We start from the raw sequence: 21,310 nt of genomic DNA on the forward strand, positions 1-21,310 counted from the left end.
GTATGTCATTGAGTGAAATAAGTGTTTGATCCTCCAGCAAAACTTGACTTAGTACAAGAAGACAAGAACCCTTGTCAGCCTCTTCACAGAAACTCTTTAAATCCTTTAGGTTTCTTGGCTGCTGCTTGGAAACTTGAAGCTTCAGCTTCCTCCACAGATTTTCTATCAGACTTAGGTCTGGAGACTGGCTAGGTCGTTCCATGACATTAATGTGCTTCTTCTTTAGCCACTCCTTTGTTGCCTTGGTGGTAAGTTTTGGGTTACTGTCATGCCAGAAGACCTACTCAAACCCATCTTCTGTGTTCTGACTGAGGGAAGGAGGTTCTGGTCCAAGATTTTGCAACACAAGGCCCCCTTTCATTGGCCCTCAGTGCAGTGAAGTCATCCTGAACCCTTAGAACAAAGCATAATGTTTCCATCTTGACTGTGTGGATGGTGTCTTTGGGTCATACTCAGCCATTTTCTTCCCCCAAACATGGTGGGTCGGTTTGATGCCAAAGAGCTTGATTTGGTTTCATCTGACCACAGCGCCTTCTCAAAAACCTTCTCTGACTCATTTAGATGTTCACTGGCAAACTTTTTAAGACAGGTCTGTACATGTGCTTCTTTAGGCAGGGGAACCTTGTTGGCGCTGCAAGATTTCAATTCAATCTAGTGCAGTGTGTTACCAATGATCTTGCTGACTGTGTTCCCAACTGCCTTCAGATCATGAACAAGTTCCACCTTTCTAGTTTTGGGTTGCAATTTCATATTCAATAGACCTTTCTTATGATCATCCTTACCCCAAGAGATAAGCTCTTGCATGTAGACACAGACAGATGGCAACTGATGGTCAGTTTACATTTCTTCCATTTCTGAATAATCAAACAATAGCTGTCAACTTTTCACCAAGCTTCTTGCTGATTGTCTTGTAGCCCATGCCAGTGTTGTGCAGGTCTACAATCTTGTCCCTGACATCATTTGGCTGCTCTTTGGTCTTGCCCATGGTGGTGGAGAGGTCGGAATTGAAGAAATTGTTTATGCAGACAGGTGTACTTTGTACACATAACAAGTTGAGATCAGCAGGATCGGTAATTGATTGATCGTTTGCTTGCAATCTGTGTGCCTCTTGGACACACAGCCAGTCTGTGGGAGCCAGAATTCCGGCTGGGATGTAGAGGACCATATACTTAATTCATTCAGTGACATGCAAATCGATTTATTACATTTTACTAATCTGTTGTTTTCTGGATTTTTTTGAAAGTGAGTGCAAACCAACAAATTCAGTAACCAGTATAAATACTTGTGGGGGGATTTCTGAGGACATTGCTTCAATTTTCTTTTCTTTTTTATATTTTTTGTTTGTGTTCAGGTCGGTAAAATTCCTTTTTTCCGTGTAATTTTATGGATGTAGCTAGTTCGTTGCACTGAGTTTTCCTTGTCTGAACTGATTTCATCAGGGAAAGGTCGAAACCTTTTCAAATCTGCAATCACTGACAGTGTGACTAGAAGCTAAGACAGGCAGACAGAGTGTGCACATTGTTTATCTTTCTGTTTATTTTTGTGTAGAATAAATGTGCTGGTCGTGAGGAGATAAGTAAAGCGTGCCAAATAGGATCAGCAGTAGAAATTACATGGAAAGATGCTTTGTAACGGACTACATCTGTCTTATTTTGCACTTTTTCACTTCCTTTTCCCCTCACTGTCGCTCCTCATATCCCATCATGCTGATACAGGCCAGGCATTTCAGGGCTTAGCCTGCAACAAATGCAACCCACCAGAGAGATTAAGGGGCTGAATAAACCAACACTAGAGCCAGCTTCCCTCTGTATCAGTTCTTCTGCCTCAACTTTCTCTGAAAGATTTTTCCAACTAATGACCTTAGAGAGGCTGACGATGGCATTTAAGGAGGCATTTGGGAAATGCGCGCCCCGACTTCCTCTATCTCCTTCTAAAGTGCCCCTTTGTTGGTAAACACTGACTCACAGCATTCTCCAGTTTAACTTGGCATTCTAATGAGCATGCAGTAAGCAGCACACTTGGTCATTTCTTCATCTGTACCTTAATTGATGCAAGGAGACAGGTACTCTGGGTGATGGCCTTTATTAGCCTGATTTCAATGTACTTCGCTGCTCAAAAGCCCAGACCAGGAGAAAAAAATCGCTTCAGTTCCCTGACCTCCTCCACCAGACTGCAGTGGGCGTGACATTTAGTTATGCAAAACCAGTGCACATTATTCAAAAATTTGGCCCTGCACAAATGTCAAAGTGAGAAACAAGCATATGCTGTTATGAAACAGAACAAGGAAAAGAAAGACCTTTTTATTCAGCGGCTTTGGAGGAGATGCACATGCTGTATTCAGGTGCGTGTGATAGACTGAATGAAGCTGGCCGTCTTCATCGCCTGAATATTAAAGCCAAGTGCTGAAAACACGGGATTTGTCTGCATTTATAAACTGGCCCAATGATCCCAGTTTGTGGATGCACAGCGTGGACTTACAAACACAGCTAACGATCGCTCAGATCAAACTGAGCTTCCTCTTCAAATCCCTATAAACTAAATACTTAATCCCATCACTTCACATTAATAAAAATGCACAAATACCTACCTCGTGTGTGATTTCCCATTTATAATATTCTATTTGTGCAAAGAAAGAGAGAATAATTAAATGACTGAATAAAACAGACCCAGTGTTGTTTTTAATCATGCCTGACTTTTAAAATAACAATATTAAATTGCAGTTTTGTGCCACATGAACCCATTATTGCGTTGTTTATGTTAATTATTTTATAATGAAAATGATGTGGCAATATGCTTTTGGCTGGAAACAATTGGAAAAGCCCTGAGAAGGATCATACTGAGGATTGAACATTAAAACCGCTCCTTACATTAGGTACTAATTGGATTCAGAATGGTTGACCACTTACAGATGGGCAAAGATTTAAAGAATAAAAACAAGAGGGGAAAAAATCTACCGCCATGATGGTGCTTTGGACTTTGCACTAATTGCCAATGTCAGTTCTAATAAATGAATTAACTATTTAAGCTTAATCACAGATTGTATTCAAAAGATGAAGCAGCTTCCGAGTGAAGCCAATTTGGAAATGTGCATATTTTGTATGTCCTGATATGGACAAAAGTATTGGGCCATACCTTGTATCTTCAAATTCTGGTGTTTCCAGTCACGTTGTCACGGGTCCATAAAATCAAGTTTTTTGCCATTCAGTCTGCCTTTACAAACATTTGTGAGAGAATGGGTAATTCACCGATGCTGCTGTAATAGGATGCCACTGCAACAAGTCATAAATGTCTTCTCTCCTACATGTTCCACAATCAACTTCATTGGTACAGAACATGTGAAGTTACAGGGCAGCGTCGTCTAGTCCTCAGTCACTAACGCTCTACTGATTCACTGACTGCTGAGTTCCAAACCATTTTTGGTATTAACATAAGCACAAGGAACTTCATTGAGTGGGCTTCTAAAGCTAAGTAGCTCCTGTAGGTGTAATCTGTAGGTTGCCCAGTACTTTTGTCTATGTAGTGTATCTTTTCAAGAAGACCAGAGTGTTGTACAAAAGGGGGATTAGAAAAAAAAAGAATAGATAAGAAATAAGTGAAATATATCTTAGTAGGTGCTAAACATACACAGTCATGGACAAAAAAGGTACAGACAGACTCAAATGCTAGTAAGTAAAAATAAGTTTAATGGTGCATTCCTGAAGAAGTTGGTAGTGCCAGTCAGAACTTTTTGTGGAATGCCCCCTTAACTTCAATTTTCCTCTCGGAAAGTCTTACCATAACACCCTGAGGTGGTAAATCCAATCCAGTTAGCAATCCAAGATGGCGGCACTGAACATAAACCGTAGTAAAACTGTAAACATTTCATTTGTACTGCCACTGTTATGTATTATTGACTCACTAAATGAGCCATATGTAGAGCACTAACCAGACTCTGTCTATTAATGTGTTTTTTAAGTGCAAAGTCTTATGCAGTCTTGTGCTGTTTTGCTAGTGATGCTATGAACCAAAACAAGTTTTTTCTCGCCTTTTCTGGAATGCGCTCCAAGGTATCTGGAATGCGGCATGGGCATAATTTTAAAAGACTCAAAAGAAAGGAGAAAATTTGACTTTGAAGGGAATGCTGTTACACAGTTTGGGGGTAAACACAGAGAGGACACGGTCTCCTCTGAGTTTAAATCTAGAGTGGGGGAAAGCCAGAAGCATCTGACCGGAGGGACCTGGAAACTGAATAGGGTTGTAGGGGTCAGCGATGTAAGAAGGAGTCAAGCCATGAGAGGCTTTGTAAACAAGCAGGAAGCTCTTGAAATTGATTCCAAACCTCACTGGCAACCAGTGGAGAGAAGCTACCAGAGGTGCAATATGATCTCTTTTTTCGTGTGTCTATGAGGACCCCAGCAGCAGCATTATGGACAGGCTGTAGACGGGACTGAGAGGACTGACTGAGACCAGAGTAAAGTGAAATGCACTAGTCTAAGCAAATGAATCTCAATTTTGCAATGTCTCAGAAAAAAAAAATCTGTTTTATTGTCAACAGCTAAAGGAAATTCTGTTAAGAATTGGATGCCCTCAAAGCGTATGATGATTTCATCCATCCTGGGATTGAGGACACAATATAGTTGAATATCATCAGCAAAGCAGTGAAAGGAGATGTCGTGTTTACTGATGATTTGACCCAAAGCAAGCACTTTCTGATTGCCAAGTGTGAGCGTGCACTGCTCGGTCGGCAGGTCCACTTTCAAAAGCACCAAGGTGGTGGAGGTCAAAGTGCTCATCTCAAAGCACGTGTGATGTCCTGGTTGCTACATCAATCATTTATATGCAGTCTGGGTTTATAATGTTTAGTAGGTCCCCCTTTTCACTTGAGCTTGTTTGTCATTAGTTTGATGGATATTTGCTCACAGACTAAACACCTTTAACCTGATGATAAAACTTTATATACGCAACTGCCAACGTTGTTACAGTTCATCCTGAGGGTAACATCTATACAGTGTGAGTGCTGCGAATCAAATTTCATGCATGGGAATCCATGTAACATGTGCAAAGATGAAAAAACAGGATAAACTTCCAAACCTATAAACATAAATGTTTAGTTGTTGAGGTACTTTAGTCTAGGGGACAGCTGAAGTAGTCAAACATCCTGAGTTTGTCTCTTCATGCCATATAACACGGCTCACTGTGGATCTTACAGTTAAGTCTCAGATAACAGTCTCACCTTTTAATTACATGAAAAAAGAATAAGCAGTTTAAGATTATTATTGATTGGCTTTTTTAAGCAGTTTTATGGAATTAGCATTTAATAAGACATCATAAATCTCTTGTTCAGCTCCTCCCTAACATCTAGGTAACCCAGAGCCAGAGTGAGACAACATGAGCTACAGCCACTGCTGTTAGAGTTTCCATCCCCGGGATACCCAGGGGGCCTTGGCCGTAACAATTTGGCTGACAGCGTCTATACACAAAACAGCAATTGATGCATTTATTTTCCACAGTCACAGCACGACGGAACGTATTTCCCCAGTCATCCGTACTGCACACATTATGTATGGCGCTGGACACAATATACTGCCCCTCCCTCTCTCCTCTGCAGCAGTCCACTTATTCAGAGCCCATGACAAGCCACATCTGCAGCAGCAGTCACTAGCAGCATATCTGTGTTAAATTAGAGAACAACATCGCCATAACAGTCGCGCAGCAGATTTAACCCGGCTTCCACCCTTGAGGCCTTAAAGTGGCAGGCCAAAAAGTTCTCTCTATGTCTCTGCCTTTCTGCTTTTCTTTCCTCCTTCCCTTCATTAAAGCAGTGTGTTCACATGCATTAGTAAATAAATTTCCTTGGCCAGAAGCATTTTAATGTTCCAGTGGGCTAAGGAGACAAGCCTTCTGGAAAATGTGGAGCTCTTGAAAAACTCATGTTTGTGAAATCACATCCGTGCGGCAGTATTGTTTAATGTGCATGGGAGGGGGGGCAGAAAATGTAGGAATCTGTTATAGTCCACGATTATTTTCATGCGTGTTTGTGCTGAGTCGTGAAGTGACGAGTAGCCTAAACACTTAAGTGGCACAGCTGAGTTGCTTGTTTTCCTTGTGTGTCTGGCTTCACACGTCATCAAGGGCCCCACACGTCGCCCTTCATTCTCAGAAAGACCTCCCAAGATGATGCAGAGTGACACGCGGTGATCTTAAGAAACTCAATTTAGTCAGAAAATAAATCTTGAGACTTTAGAGGCAAATGTAATAACAGAGAAGAGTTGGGCTACGATCTCTTTCAAAACAAAACAGACACACACACAAAAAAAATATTTAAGAACCATGTCTCCTTGGAATATGTTTCCTCCTTTTCTGTCTCCATCTGGTGCTAAAGTTATTACAAGCTACCACGAGCGGCGATAACCGCTATCTTTGGAAGAACGACTCCGTTTGAGAGAGGAGCAGTGAATGATGCTCAGATGTGAACGAGAGAAATGAGTGAAGCCGCCTGTCTTTCATTTGTTCCACAGTGGCCGCCTGCGCCCCTGCAGCTATCTCTCAGTGATGCATTCCACTGTATTTCTATTGGCCACAAGTGGCTCCATTAATGAAGCGCATTAGTCCTGGGTGTGAATGCGCTCCTGCAGAGAGAATGAGTGCAGGGATGGGGCGCAGGTAGAATAAGCACTGGTAGAAAAGAGCTTTTTTGGAGGGTGATGTATATATATGATGGAGGACTCGTCTTTAAGAAAAGAAAAAACAAGGAGAAATATTGCTCTGCCATCACAAAAGAGACAAGGAGAGCAGAGCACTGAAGTGCAGGGCTCCTTAGCTGAAAGGGGAGGAGCGCGAGAAGGTGAAAGCAGAATAGGAGGATTGTGTGGATTTGTCAAAGGATTCAAAACGCACTGCTCCAGACGTTAGCTTCACAGAAATCCCAGTTCATTAACAGGCCGAGTGAGCGGTCATTGATTCATTGATAAAATGATTCTCAAGGGATGCGGTTGGCATGACGATGAGGAGCGTCACGTGGTCCTGCCATTCAGCGCCACTTTGCGATCCGTGCCGTTAGCTTTTCCGAGGAGCCGATAAAATGATAATAGCGTCGAGGAGGCCCTCGGTGGCTCCGCTGCCTCATATCACGCTCAGTCATCTTCACACTCAGTAAAGTCAGCACATTTCTGCTGCCGTTAAATTTACTATGGCTCATTGGGGATTGACACTGCACAACATCAGTGTCATTGGAATGCCTTGTGAAATTCAAGAAAGACTCACTTCTTCATGCTGGAAACAATCATTATTGCTAAATGCTCTGTTTAAATGACTGGCATTACATGCTTGAAAGTTACTATCATTCACCTCACATCATCGAAGAACTAATAATTATTTTTTTCCCAGAAGTCTACACTTCATGAGGCAAAAGCATAATTGTTACCGCTAATGACTTTGCAGCTTTTATTCCATCTCATATACTCGCAGGTTCATGATGGGGGGGGGGCACTGGTTGCGGTGACCCCCCCCCCCATAACTAGAGGCAAGAATTTATTTACTCCAATATTCAGTGGTGTGAGCTGATTTAAAAATGCACAGCAGAGAGCTTTTCACTGAATTACACCGTAGGCTATGAGGGGAGTGATGGGAAATTTTAATGAGGACTCAGAAAAAAAAAAAAAAAAAAAAAAAAATCACATGCCTGCAGATTATTTGTGATTCATGTTACTGGTGTTCTGTAGAATATATAAATAATATATATAATTAATTATTATTATATATATAATATTTGATTAATACTAAAACACAAAAAAAATCTTGCAGTGCACCAAAAAAAAATATGCGCAGTCACACACAGAAACCCAAATGCAGATACTTTTTTATACCCTATAATTAATGTCTTCCAAGAATGTTAGCACTTATTATTTTGTGGTACACTAATGTGCCACTTTAAATCATGTCAGAATTTTTTTTTGTCTTAATGGCTTCAGAAGTTGCTGTTGCTCAAACCGCTACGTAGGTCTCTTCGATTCAGCGTGTGACTTCAGAGCCACGGCAGGGTCGCCGAAAGCTGCTTTACATTCACTCCATATACCCATACATTATATCAGTGCCTCCACTGCTGTGGGTATTTTCTACGATTATCATGTCATATCATTCAGCACTACCCGTAGCTTAATGGATTTGAAATGTGACACGAGGGCAGAAAAAGCAGCTCGGTAAATCGAGCAGAATTCATCGGGGATTTTATGCACGCGCATGTATATCAACACATTTTGCATGTGAGTAAATCCTTTAGAGTGGCTTAAAGGTGCAAGTTGTTCTTCAAAAGAGGTTTCAAAACAACAGTTTGTTTTTTTTGGTTTTTTTTAGGACATCATAGAATTGGTAATCTCTCCCACTTGGAGGGGGAATTGCTTTACTTCTTGAAGGTCTTTCGGACCACATTTGGCTTATATTTTTCCCAAAGCAATTATAGACTGGGTGAATTTAGTTGTCTTGCGCTCTCCACGGTGGGCTGTGGAGAGCACTATGGTTTTTTTTCTTTTTTTTCCCTTTTATTAACAGAGCTGGAGTATCTATGGGGAGTAGGTGCAGTGATGGTCAGAGACACAGCGTCCTCTGCTGGTGATGAGGGAAACGTTGTTTTCTGTCCCCTGTTTGTGAGATAAACAACACCGTCTAAGCAGGTGTGCATGTGCATTACCAATGTGTCTTTTTTGTGTGTTTTTCAGGTGTATGTGAATGCTCAGACTTCACCACCGGGACGACCTGTGAGCGCTGCCTGGATGGTTACTATGGCAACTCTTTGATTGGCACACCTGGTGATTGTCAGCCTTGCCCTTGCCCAGGCCAGACCAGCTGTGTCCAAATTGCAGAGACAGGACAGGTGGTCTGTACCAACTGCCCTGCAGGACAGACAGGTGACGTGAACAATTTAAACAAATTCATATGGATGGGAAGCACACTGAGTAACGAGCTTTATGTCAAGATCAAAGCAGTCAGAGCATCTCCACACGACAGCGTGATACTGAAAAGATGGTGGCTGTAGCGCACTCCACCTTAATTTGAGCTGAGGTCGGGTGACGGTGACCTCCAGCAGTGTTCTTTCTCACTTATTCATCTATTTCCTGCCCGTCTCTCTCTCACCTCATTCTCTGTGTAGGAATGCGCTGTCAGAGGTGTGAAGATGGCTACTATGGTGACCCCCTAGGGCTCTCAGGGGCAGCTCAGCCATGTGTGAGATGCAACTGCAATGGTAATGTGGACTTCAACGCGGTGGGAATATGTGACCACGTCACTGGGCGCTGTCTGAAGTGCCTGGGACACACGGAGGGAGATCACTGTGAACGCTGCCAGCAGGGTTTTTACGGCAACGCCCTGGACCAGACAGTGGGCCAGAAGTGCAAGTGTGAGTAACCGAGAGTGTGCCGGTAATTTATTATGATGCTACGATGTCAGTGCAAGATGAGCAATGAAAGATGGGTCTCCTGAAAGAGTTCCCCTGCACTTATAGATGTGTTTGGCTTGCTTCCCTTGGAAACATCCACTGCATTCAACCTTTTTTCCGGCAGTGTTGCATTTAAACTGGGCGGGGTGATCGTGGCTCAAGAGTTGGGCGTTCGCCTTGTAATCGGAAGGTTGCCGGTTCGAGCCCCGGCTTGGACAGTCTCGGTCGTTGTGTCCTTGGGCAAGACACTTCACCCGTTGCCTACTGGTGGTGGTCAGAGGGCCCGGTGACGCCAGTGTCTGGCAGCCTCGCCCCAGGGTGGCTGTGGCTAGAAGGTAGCTTGCCATCACCAGTGTGTGAATGTGTGTGTGAATGGGTGGATGACTGGATGTGTAAAGCGCTTTGGGGTCCTTAGGGACTAGTAAAGCGCTATATAAATACAGGCCATTTACCATTTATTTTAAACTGTATAAGCATACAATTCATACTGTCATATTGTTGTGTTTACAACCAGAAAGCTACAATAAAGTAATGGACATATTCTACTAAAGGCTACTTGACCTTCAGGTTGGACTTTTAAAAAGAGGAAAAAAATAGTCCATTCAAATTGCCTTCAATTCAAGAGTTCTATTTTGACAGGTATAGCTGTCTTGAGTCATGAAAGGCAAAAGCTGAAAATCGTTTGAACAAATGGCTGTGGGTCAGAAAGATAACACAAAAAAAAGAAGAGACTCGCTGGGCTGGGAGAATGGAAAGCGGAAAAAAAAACTAACTGAAGTTACAAAAGCAGAAACAGTAATAGCTGTGACGTGTTTGTCCTTTGATTTTCTTATCCTTTTCTTATGCTTCATTCTACCACAGTTGAGCCTCTACAGAACAGAACAACACCACAGAGGGATATAGGACTTCTATTATTCTATTCTTTGTCTTTTCTTATTGTTTTCATAATGAATTGATAAACTGGGAAATGTAATATTTGGTTTGGCTGGTGACTGAAATCAAGCTGTATAACATAAACAAATCACTCATAACTGCAGACGTGAAAGCAAGATGTTGTGTTAGCTATTTGCTGATATATTACGATAATCATTTATAAAGGATGAGAAATGAAAATTAAAAACAAAAAACAAAAAAACACTTCAACCCTGTTATGTTATGATTGTTGCACAGGTTGGCCACCAGTGGCACTCTGCAGCTTCCCTGTTAGCAACATGTGTTTGGAACACGATGAACAAGTAACCCACATCTCCTATTGAGACAATAAAGATTCCAAAACACACGTTTTTGATCGATGTAAAGGTATCAAACTCTGCACTAAAATTGGTCTACACAAAGATGCACATCCCTAGATGTTTCTCCTGGATCATTGTGGCTTGTTCTTAAAATCAAAACTTTATTTATCTTTGTTCGTCATACTAGCCTATTTAAATAGATGACAAATACAAGAAATCCAGTGTGCCAGTTGAAGATATACAAAGTAGGCGTATCTTGTACCGCAAGCTGTTTGCAAGCTGCAAACAGATTTTTTTTGTTTCAAGTTTTGTGTTTATTTCCTTTAGCATGCAGCTGCAGCTCTGCTGGAACATCTGGGCATGTAAATGAATGCCATCCTCAGACAGGAAATTGTCATTGCCTCAGTCATGTGACCGGACGGGATTGCAGTTATTGCGAAGTTGGCTTCTTCAACCTCCAACCAGGCATTGGATGTGAAATGTAAACAGATCCCCTGTGCGCTTCAGAGTTGATTTGTATGAAAAGTAGTAATAACTATTCTTAGAAGCAGACTCTATCATTAATGTGTCATTTTCCTGCCTTCCTCAGATGCAAATGTAATCCAATTGGCTCATCATCACTGGCATGCCATCCAATCACAGGGCAGTGTGTGTGTCGCACAGGAGTGGAGGGGAGACTGTGTGATACTTGCCGTTTGGGCTTCTTTGGATTCTCATCACGAGGTTGCAGAGGTACAGTACTTTACTCGAGGCATCACAACTGCACTATGTGCCATCCTCTAATCCTCTAATACTTCCTCTAATACAGATCACACATGAAGGCATTTCTAACTCTATAAATGTTTATCTCTGTTGCTCCTCGGCTCTGCCATCCCCTTGTGGTCCCATCTTGCCTCACCAAGCCTGTAACTGTGACCCGATGGGCTCCGTTTCTATGCAGTGTCGCAGTAACGGCACCTGCCACTGCCGCCAGGGCTTTGTGGGTTACAAGTGTGACAAATGTGAGTTAAACTATTTCCACAACAGAGCCACACACCAGTGCGAGGAATGCCCAGTTTGTTATGGCCTTGTCAAGAAACAGGTGGGTCTATGTTTTGTTAAATTGTTTATGTTCGTTAATATTTGTGTTTGGAAGAAAAAAAAAAATCAGGATTTTTTTAATTTTTACTGCTTCGAATGGCAAATTAGGGTACAGCATATAAAAATAAGCATTTGTAGTCAAATGGCAAACTTGATAGCAAAAAAGCTACACAAGTTGACTGTGTTGGGAATTTAACCTGTAATTTATACATTACCACTCACTTGTAGCAATTAATCATTGATCAAATTTAGCATATTTAGAGGATTTTCTTACTACTTTAAAAAAAATGCAATGTTTTAAAGTGTCACACTGTGTTTTAACCAACCTAGCTTTAGGTATTTACTGGGGTTTATATTAGGGTTGCCAATGTTTTAACTATCAAATAAGGGACACTCTGGCGTGCCAGAAGCACAATGCACAGCCAGCAGGGTATAGTGTAAATATGCAATGTGTGTTTATATTCTTACAATAAAAATGCAGTAATGTTGGTATTTACTCAATTACTCATCTAAAGCAATAAAGAAAAATACAGTAAACGATGACAGAAATCACATGAAAAGAAAAAAAATATTCAAATAAAATACTGTAAATAGGGACTTACATTACCCAGGTTATTATTATGCTACGCAGACCAAAATGTATTCCTTAAATCTGCTTTGCGTGGCTGGCCGTCACCGACGGCTGTAACTGGACACAACAAGCACTTGGTATTTGTAAGAGTGCCATCTGTTGGTCAGAAAGCATCATTGCAGGTAAAGATCGACATACAAGATATTCAAGTTAGAATAAGGAAGAAATTATATGGGATGTCCCGGTTAAAACGGGACCCAAGTTTATATACACTTCAACTGCCAAGATAATGTCTCTGAAAGTATGTGATGTTAGCATGACAGCTAGGATGGCCTAATACAGTGTTTCCCAACCCTTTGGAGCCACGGCACATATTTCACATTAGACGGCAAAGACAAAGACAAAGACAAAGAAACATGTCACAAAATGCATATTGATAATTTTCTCCCATGCACCAGGTATAGCGTAATTGTCTCAGTTTGTCCCAAGTATACCTTTTTTGGTTTCCTCTGATGACTACTCATGCTGGGCCTTCATCTGGGTCGGAATTTTCTGCAGGACCCTGGTCAGATTGACTACTTTTTCTTTTCAAATATTTATATATTGATATTAAGCCCTGCATTGTCTCACAGCATGACTATTATGTAATTTCTTTGTGGTCTTTTTTTGTTTTACTGGCAGTTGGCAACCCATTTAATTAGAACAGGTAGTTGTACTGCCCTCTAGTGGAAGAGAATGTAATTGTTCTGCCCATTATTTACGCCGATCGCTTAGAGTACTAGTCAGGTGGAGCCAGATAATCTTCCTGATCAATTCTCACGGCAGACCTATGTGCCGCGGCGCAGTGGTTGGGAAACAATGGCCTAATATATGAATAAGCATTTTTCACAGGATTGTATGCAGCTAGGTGCTGCTAATGAAATGCATTTGACAGACATCATCAGCAGGTGTGAACACCTCTATAAAAGGAGGAGTTTTGAGAGTTTACTGGAGCATTCAGAGCGTCCCAGCAAATCCAACCCAAGGTCAAGCTGTGCAGTGCTGAGAAATTGCAAAAAAACCTGAGAGCTACATCTCAGGTGTCAGTTAGTATGTTAAATGTTAAAGTTCAAAATAGTACAATTTGTCTTAAGAGAGCTGTGCATACGCCTGCAAACGACAAGCCAAAATTCCTCCACAAGGATGTGAGAGGCTGATAAAATCATACAGAACAAAAATCACGTCAATTTATTACTGCTAAAGGTGGATCTGGAGTGTACGAAGGACAGCACAGAGTCCTTTCTCACAATAGTGTTTTTGTCCATCAATATTCATTCCTCTGTGAGCTCTATGTGGTCTCTACAAAAGAAAATGTCTTGCTATTTAATGCTCGATAGTTGGTTTAACTGTGTAATTTGATCTTTGGCAGGTTATTGGATAGATTTTTAACTTTTTATTAAAAGTATCTGGCAATAATGACCCAATGAAAAACAATAATGTTGAGTTTTAATATAGTGCAAGGTTAATAAAGAAGTACAAATTAAAACCAGCTGCAGTTGGTCCTCGCGGTCCTGCTTTTCCTACTTAGGAAGAGTAGACATCATGAATTGAATATGAATTCTTTTTTGTTTAGGAATGGACCTTTTTATCTGTGTTGACTCTGCAACTATTCAATTAGTAATTTCTTCTACAAAATGTGAGATAATTCTGATCAGATTGAATGTACTTATATGCATTTCTATAGCACTCTCTAGTTTTACTTATGACTCAAACCACTTAAAGACTGCGAGTCACATTTTAACCTTATATACATGCAGCGCTTTGCTCTATAAACTTAAAACACTTTATCTCCTTCACGTTCAATTAACCTAACATGCATGTCTTCAGACTTTAGATGGAAGCAGGGCAAAAGCTACGCAGGCAAAAAGAGATCATGCCAACGCCACACACAAGCTTACTCTGAAGCAATATTGTAAACCACTGTAACTGCTGTGCCGACTGGAGCCTACAATTCAGTCTTAAAACACTCTAATAAAAGTGAAGTGTAGCATTTTACAAAATACCGCTTCAGTTTAGGTGTCAGTGTTTCAGACTATAGCTTTCTTGATCTTGCATTGGGTCTTTATTTTCTGCACCTTCCCACATTCTCACTATGTTCCTTGAAGGTCCGTGCACTAGTCCATATTATTGTTTTGCACACCTATGCAAGGTGTTTTTGGCACACTTTTAATGCGTGAGGGGCAATTTGATCCTGAAATAACACAGTCCCCATAGTACATCCTGCCTTTGTAGACCCTCATGGCAGCCATATGGCTCCTTTGTATTTGTAGATTGCAAGTAAACAGTGGCTGTGCAGTGAAACAGAAAAATGATCTCCCGCGCTGCTCCTCTCTGTCCCTTTAGATTTGTAGCAGCCCACGTCTGTATGCTAAGGTGCCGTGTCTCTGGATTTGCCTTCTGAGGACAATCCAATAGCGCCGATGTGTTCTTTCTGTTCTCTGTGCATTTTCTTGTTCCAGCTAAAGTGGCTGCATGTTCTCACCGGGCCGGCTTGTACCTGTGTGAATGCATGCTGTGATTTCCACAGTGTTAGCGATTCAGTGAACATCCCAACCCTTGTCTGCTGTGAACACCTGCAATTACTCTCACTATCCTGAGTCTCCCCCAGCTCTCCCTTTCTGCTGCTCGCGCTCTCTGTCTTTCCGCTCCTACTTTTCCTGTGGTTCAAACATAGAACGGGGGGAAAAAAAGACTAACGAGCACAGAGAGAGAGAGGTTGAGAAAAGACAGAGACGTGCGAGGGACGATCAAGAACGGTGTGAAAAAGCCCGTGGATGACAGCAGAATTTAGAGGAGAATTTTATTTTATTTTTTTATATATTTTTTAAAAGGACGGGACTTGATTAAATGCAAGAATGAATAACTCAGAAAAAGCACTCACTGTTTTATCTGAGTGGTGTTAAGCTGACGAGGCCTTATTAATACACCGATGATTGCTCTCTAAAGTGATCGGCAAGAAATTCCTGCTAACACAGAACACACGTGATGTGCACACACGTGCACAACGTACGGCTACCAGCTTAACAAAAGGTGTAATCACAGCCAGATCGCAGGCTCTATTTATATAGCTCTGGACTATTTTTTAACTGCCGGGGTCAGCAAACTGTTGCCAATCATGGCACTTTTATTCCATTTTCAGACCCGGACTTCCATTCTCTAAGAAGTCTAATCTAGTTATCTGCAGAAATGCTTTCCTCGGCCGCACGCTATGCGGGGAATAGTGAGTGGATGCGGATATGAAAACAGTGTTCTGTGCTTATCCTGTTTTTGGTATTCATTTATTCATTGCTTTTGGTGAAATACTAGATTTTGATGTTTTGGTGCACCAAGAATCTGAGTCCTATCTCAATCCTTGCATCTGAATAAATAAATACAGATGGAGGTAGATAGATATTCTGTTGTGGTGTTTTGTTTTGTTTTTTTCAAGTGTTTTGTTTGGTTTGTCTTGCTTTTTTTGTGTTTTTTTTTGTGTTTTTTTTTTTTTTTTTAAACCCGTATTCTCATTCACACCTTCGGTGAAAAATCTTGATGCTATTACAGGCGGAAAAGCTCAGGACTCGGCTGCAGGATTTGGAAAAGCTCCTGGCTCACTTTGATTGCAGAGGTAGATTCGGGAAGCAGCACCACCTGCTGAAGTATCACATGGCCAGGCTTTATGAGCATGAGCACCAAAGGGAGGATACTCTGCCCAATGCTCTGGAGGATTTTCTGGCCTTCCAAGGTATCAGCAGCCAGGAGCCGAGATAATTCCGCTGTCACTCCTTTTAATGTTTCCTCCGTGGTCGTGACATCTTGCGAGGCACTTGGCAGCCTTTGCCTTGTGAAACATGATGCTCGCTTAATGTGCCATTGTAACCGCTGTGTCACGCTTTGGCTATGAGATGATAACATGCCATATCAGTACATACAAGACCAGCCGCAGAAACTTGATGTGAAACCGCTCCCGGCGTTTCGAAAATCTGCTGCTGTTGCTCTGTGTCTGTCTCCTCCAGTGTGACTGGGCTACATATACAACGCAACAAAGCGATTAAATCAGGAAGCAAGGCGACAATGCAAACCTCTCCCAATTACTTTAACACAATGTTGATATATCCTCATTATCTTTGGAGGGGAAAAGGCTTACAGGCTCAGCTGCACAAGCCAAATGGAGACAAATCATAACAATATAGAACAGGGCGCCGTGTGACCAACTTAATCCCTGTTTATATGACAGCCAGGGCATCGCTAATCCCTGCTTATTATGATTATAGTTGCAATCATGATAACAGTTGCCCAACAATCGCCCTCCCATCACCCACGCTATATATATATACACACACACGTTGTTACCAGTCGTGCTCTTTAAGGCACTGGATGGCCCAGTAATGATTTAATGAGTATGTGGAATCAACGGACTCGCTGTGTGGGCACACACAAGCTCCTTGCTTCTCATTTTATCAGACACGGAGTCAAAGCGACAAGTAAAGCATGTCCCAAAATGAAGTAACAAAGCGGACAGATTGTACTAATTGTTCTGTAAAATGCCTTTGCAGCCAGTTAAATTAGAAACACGACAGCAAACAAAGTGAAATTGCAAAAAAAAAATACGAGCATCTGGATAAATTTCCATATGGTTCTGCTTATTCTGACTACTGATATGTAGAATGGATGAGAGTCCTCACATGAATTAACACAGTAAATGAGGGAGCCGAGAATGAGAGATGTGTCAAAATACGGCTTTCCAGCTACAAAGAGTTGGAAGAATGGTATTCTTGGTGAAGAAATCCATGAAAGACTTAACGTGGTTTTATTTGCTTTGTTCTTACAGAGGCACGGGAGGCCTTAATAAAACAATTTTCCTTGCTGGAAGCTTCTACAGGCACACTTTTAGCCCAGCTGCATGGCATTACATCTTCTTTGAACTGCAGCATCAGCATGACAGAGGAAGAGGGGAAGGAGAGGAGGAAGGATGAAAGCAGCGGGGCTGTGTGTCAGACCTTCACAGACACTCTACACATGATCAGAGTGTCTCAGAAACAACTGAAGCAGGCAACACAAGACCTGGACAATATGGTAGGTGACCTAAATGTACACTTTGTCCTCAGTATTGTAGCCACCTCAAACACTTTATCAGTTATGACTTGCTAGCACCACTTTGGACACCCTTTGGGTTTCCAAACTGCCTTAATTCTTTATAGCATAGATTCAACAAGGTGCTGGAAACGTTCCTTGGATTTTGTTCCATGAAGTGAATCTCCAGCCTCTGTTGGTACGAGGCAGGATGGATCCATCCTTTTATGTGGGCTACTCCAAAATCTGAGCCCAACATCCAGTTGCTGCAGCAGAAATTGAGACTCATCAGATCAGGAAATATAGTTGCTGCCTGACAAGCCTGTGTGAACTGTAGCCTCAGTTTTCCTGTTTTTTTTTTAATTGAAGAGAGTTCACCCAGTGTGGTCTTCTGCTGCTGCAGCTCATCTGCTTCCAGTCTTGGCATGTTGTGTGTTAATAAAATAATTTCCTTTTTGTCACCGACCTGTTTTTCCTGACAAAAACAAGCCAATAACTAAATAAAAACGAACACACAAGGAAGAAAACGATGATGACAATGATGATGATGACAATTTTGCTGAAAGGATTCTGGAGAGACAAGATCCAATCAGAACTAATTAAGTTGTGCAGGAAGGTGGAATGGGTTTTGGAAATGATCTAAACTGAAGTAATTTCCTTGTGCAGTAAGGTTAGAGAGAAGAATAGAAATCACGGAGGAAACCAACTTAAGATTCTGTCTACTAAAATCTTAATCTTTAGTTGACTAAAGCTAATAGAATTTAGATGCCTTAATTATGACTGAAACTAAATGAAATTGTAATCCAAAGATTGACTAAAAAACTAAACAAACATTTGCTGTCAGAATTAACACTGCTACATACCTTTTTGTAATAAGAAGCTATTAGATTTTCTGTTGCCTTGAAGCAGCATGACCATTCGCCTCTGACCTCTGGCATGAATAAGGCATTTTTAAACCAGAGAGCTGTGTCTTACTGGAGTATTCTCTGTAAACCCTTGAGGCGATTGCTCAGGAAAAAATCCCAGTACATCAGGAGTTTGTAAAATACTCAGACCAGCTGATCTGGCACCAACAACCACACCACATTCAAAATCTCTTAAATCATCTTTCTTCCCATTCTGATGTTTCATTTGATATTCAGCAGGTGGTGTTGACTATGACAATATGTCTAAATGCACTGACTTACTGCCATGTGATTGGCTGATTAGATGTGCACCTGTACCTAATAAAGTGGCCTGTGAGTGGGCTGTGAGTGTGTCACGACTTCCAAAAGTCAGATTATTTCCAGGATAAAAATAGAGTTTGTAGATTTAGAAACATTAACAAAAACACAGGTTCTGACAAGTGAAGGGGCGCTTATGGTGCTGCATCATGTCTAAGGTTTGTATTCAAGTGGGAACCGCTCGTAGCACTGACTATGCTAACTCTGCAGTACAAATTTCCTTCGGTTGTTTCTGTACAGTTTCACTGAAGAAAACTGATGACATGTGGATCTGAGCTATCCATCACAGACTTCATGAAGTAAATCAACCTGCAGCCATTGTTCAGCTGTGATGAATATTGCCGTGCCCCAGGTTTCCAGCAGAACAGCAGACCTAAGCATAACTATGCACTATTGTCAAATTTTAAATTGGTATTCTAAGTAAAGACTTAGGCTTTCTTAGTGCCAAATCATAGATATACCAATGGTTTTAAAGGGGCACTTCATAGCACTCTGTGTGGAAACTTTAGCACAAGCAGCAGACCAGCATTGCAGAAACTTAACAAAATTAGTTAAACAAGACAAGATTTAGTTAAGATACTGCTAAGCTGAGTGGTTTCACAACACCGGTAGTGGCCTTCACACCACAAAGGAGGAAAAAATGTCAAAATCAATAGTATGAGTGAATGATTGGGAGAAAAAGAAAGTCCCCTTTGCCAGTGAATCCAAATGTGAGCTTACATGAATGACATATTAACAATAACAGATTCACCAAAGGTCAGCACAGCAGCATCAGCAAAGTCCTGCTTGTTTACTGTCTTTGCATAATTCATACTCGTTCTACTCAGTCTCACGGCACGTTTTCCACCGGTTATACACGACCCCTGCAGAGTGCCTCTGTGCCTCACAGTGAAAGCCCACTCCCAGTTAGATAACCAGTGATTTAACAAGGCGAGCTAGACAGAGAATAATACTGCAGTGTATCAAATGTGTAGCAAAGTTTGGTAGTGGGAATTTGAAATTGATCAAAAGTAGCCCTCCTTAGAACTTTTTGGAGGGAAGATTGACAAAAACAAGCAGTCCTAACATCAAACTAACCTCTTTGGAACATTTTTATTGTTATCTGGGTTTGAAGGCATTGCACATGATAGCTCGAGCATATTCTTATATTAAATCAAGTACTATAAATATTACTGTAAGCAATAATCAGTCTTTTATGCCATTGCATTATATACTGTGTGCTAGCATGCTGACGCTGTATGTAGCATGTTTTTTTTTGGGTTTTTTTATTGTCTTTAGTGTGGGAGGTTGCAGTTTACCTTGCTAGATGCTGCTCTTTTGTGTAGATCCACAAAAATTCCCCCCAGGCAAAACCATAACTCCACCCCCTCACACCCCCACCCTTCTCCATATGAGTGGCACACTCCTCCCTCTGAAACAAAAACCCAAAGATGTTGATGGACGCTAAAATTAACAACTTGTTCTTCACCTGCCTCAAGGCTTTTCACGGTCTCTTCATGACGCTTGCAGGAATTTATTATAGATACTCCTGCCATGTTATTTAGGTTTGGAGAGATGAGTGAGCTTGTTTTGCCAATATATAACTCTCTATTTCTGATTGCGTGTGTGTGTGCGTGTGTGTGTGTGTGTGTGTGTGTGTGTGTGTGTGTGTGTGTGTGTGTGTGTGTGTGTGTGTGTGCGTGTGTGTGTGTGTCCATTGTGCTTATCACTTGGGTATGCCTGAAGCAACAGCAATGTAGTTTCATATTAATAAGCACAGCGGCCACCTCCCTTCCACTAAAATGAAGAAAGAAAAATGCTAGTGTGTCAATTGTTGATTCAGTTTGCCCATTTTGTTTGCATTTTGTCAAATTAAATGCCACTCTGGGAAGCACTCTGGTTTCAACCGTATAAACACTGCATTTATTAAGTCAAAACTTCAGGCAATTTCAGACCTTTTTAGGACCCCTCCCCCCCATATGCCCCTGCTTTGAACCTGCTTGATTACATACATTTAGACAAGGAGGTTCATTATATAAACATGCAAAAGTATTGAGTACTCTCCAGTGCAATATAACTTTCATGTCAGCTGATTCGTAATTGTATTACCTTACATTGTAAATATATCCCACACAGTAGGCACTCAATGCAACAAAGCTCTAAGTATTCCATTACTGAGCTTCAAGCCTTATTTATAATGCTTTCTGTGTCCACCCACATCTTTAAAAAGACCATCTTTGTACTCAAATGAGGCCATAATTACACTTTTTACTGCTATTTTATTAATAGTCTTGCATATCCACGGGCATTTGGGGTTCCAGCTATAAAACAAATCCCCCCCAACACCTTTTTGGACTCATATAATCATATCATCATCATCATGTGTTTACTTCTGTGTGTTCATTCTGGTAGTCCTGGCCTTGTTCTTACCAAATACATTGGACAAATTGATCCTGGTCTTATCTGACCATCACTCCCCATGTTCATTAAACTTTTTTTCTTTTCCCTGTTTATTATTAATTAAGTTAAATTTGATCTTGCGGTGTTGTACCAGAGAGAAAGCAAGGGAGTTGCTTGCTATCTGAGCTGTCACAGAAAATCACATTTTTACTGATAACCCATGTGCCAAATCTGAAGGTTTCATTTGTCTGGTTTTAGATTGTGTAAGTACTACCTCATTTAAAAGGATCCTGATTTGTAGTACTAGGGCATGTACTGTACCTCTGAT

General features: G+C 41.3%; 1 protein-coding gene across 1 annotated transcript in view; it reads left to right on the top strand.

The window, feature by feature from the left end:
• Positions 1-21,310, top strand: part of lamc3 (laminin, gamma 3) — a 136,249-nt gene that overhangs the window by 101,449 nt on the left and 13,490 nt on the right. The window contains exons 13-19 of the mRNA XM_039999894.1: positions 8,694-8,882; positions 9,125-9,370; positions 10,969-11,122; positions 11,231-11,373; positions 11,544-11,722; positions 15,872-16,052; positions 17,139-17,383. Coding sequence (XP_039855828.1) covers positions 8,694-8,882; positions 9,125-9,370; positions 10,969-11,122; positions 11,231-11,373; positions 11,544-11,722; positions 15,872-16,052; positions 17,139-17,383 — 1,337 coding nt within the window. The remainder of the gene's footprint in view (positions 1-8,693; positions 8,883-9,124; positions 9,371-10,968; positions 11,123-11,230; positions 11,374-11,543; positions 11,723-15,871; positions 16,053-17,138; positions 17,384-21,310) is intronic.

The sequence above is a fragment of the Simochromis diagramma genome, unplaced genomic scaffold, assembly GCF_900408965.1.
Source record: "Simochromis diagramma unplaced genomic scaffold, fSimDia1.1 OVJJ01000596.1, whole genome shotgun sequence".
Lineage (NCBI taxonomy): Eukaryota > Metazoa > Chordata > Actinopteri > Cichliformes > Cichlidae > Simochromis > Simochromis diagramma.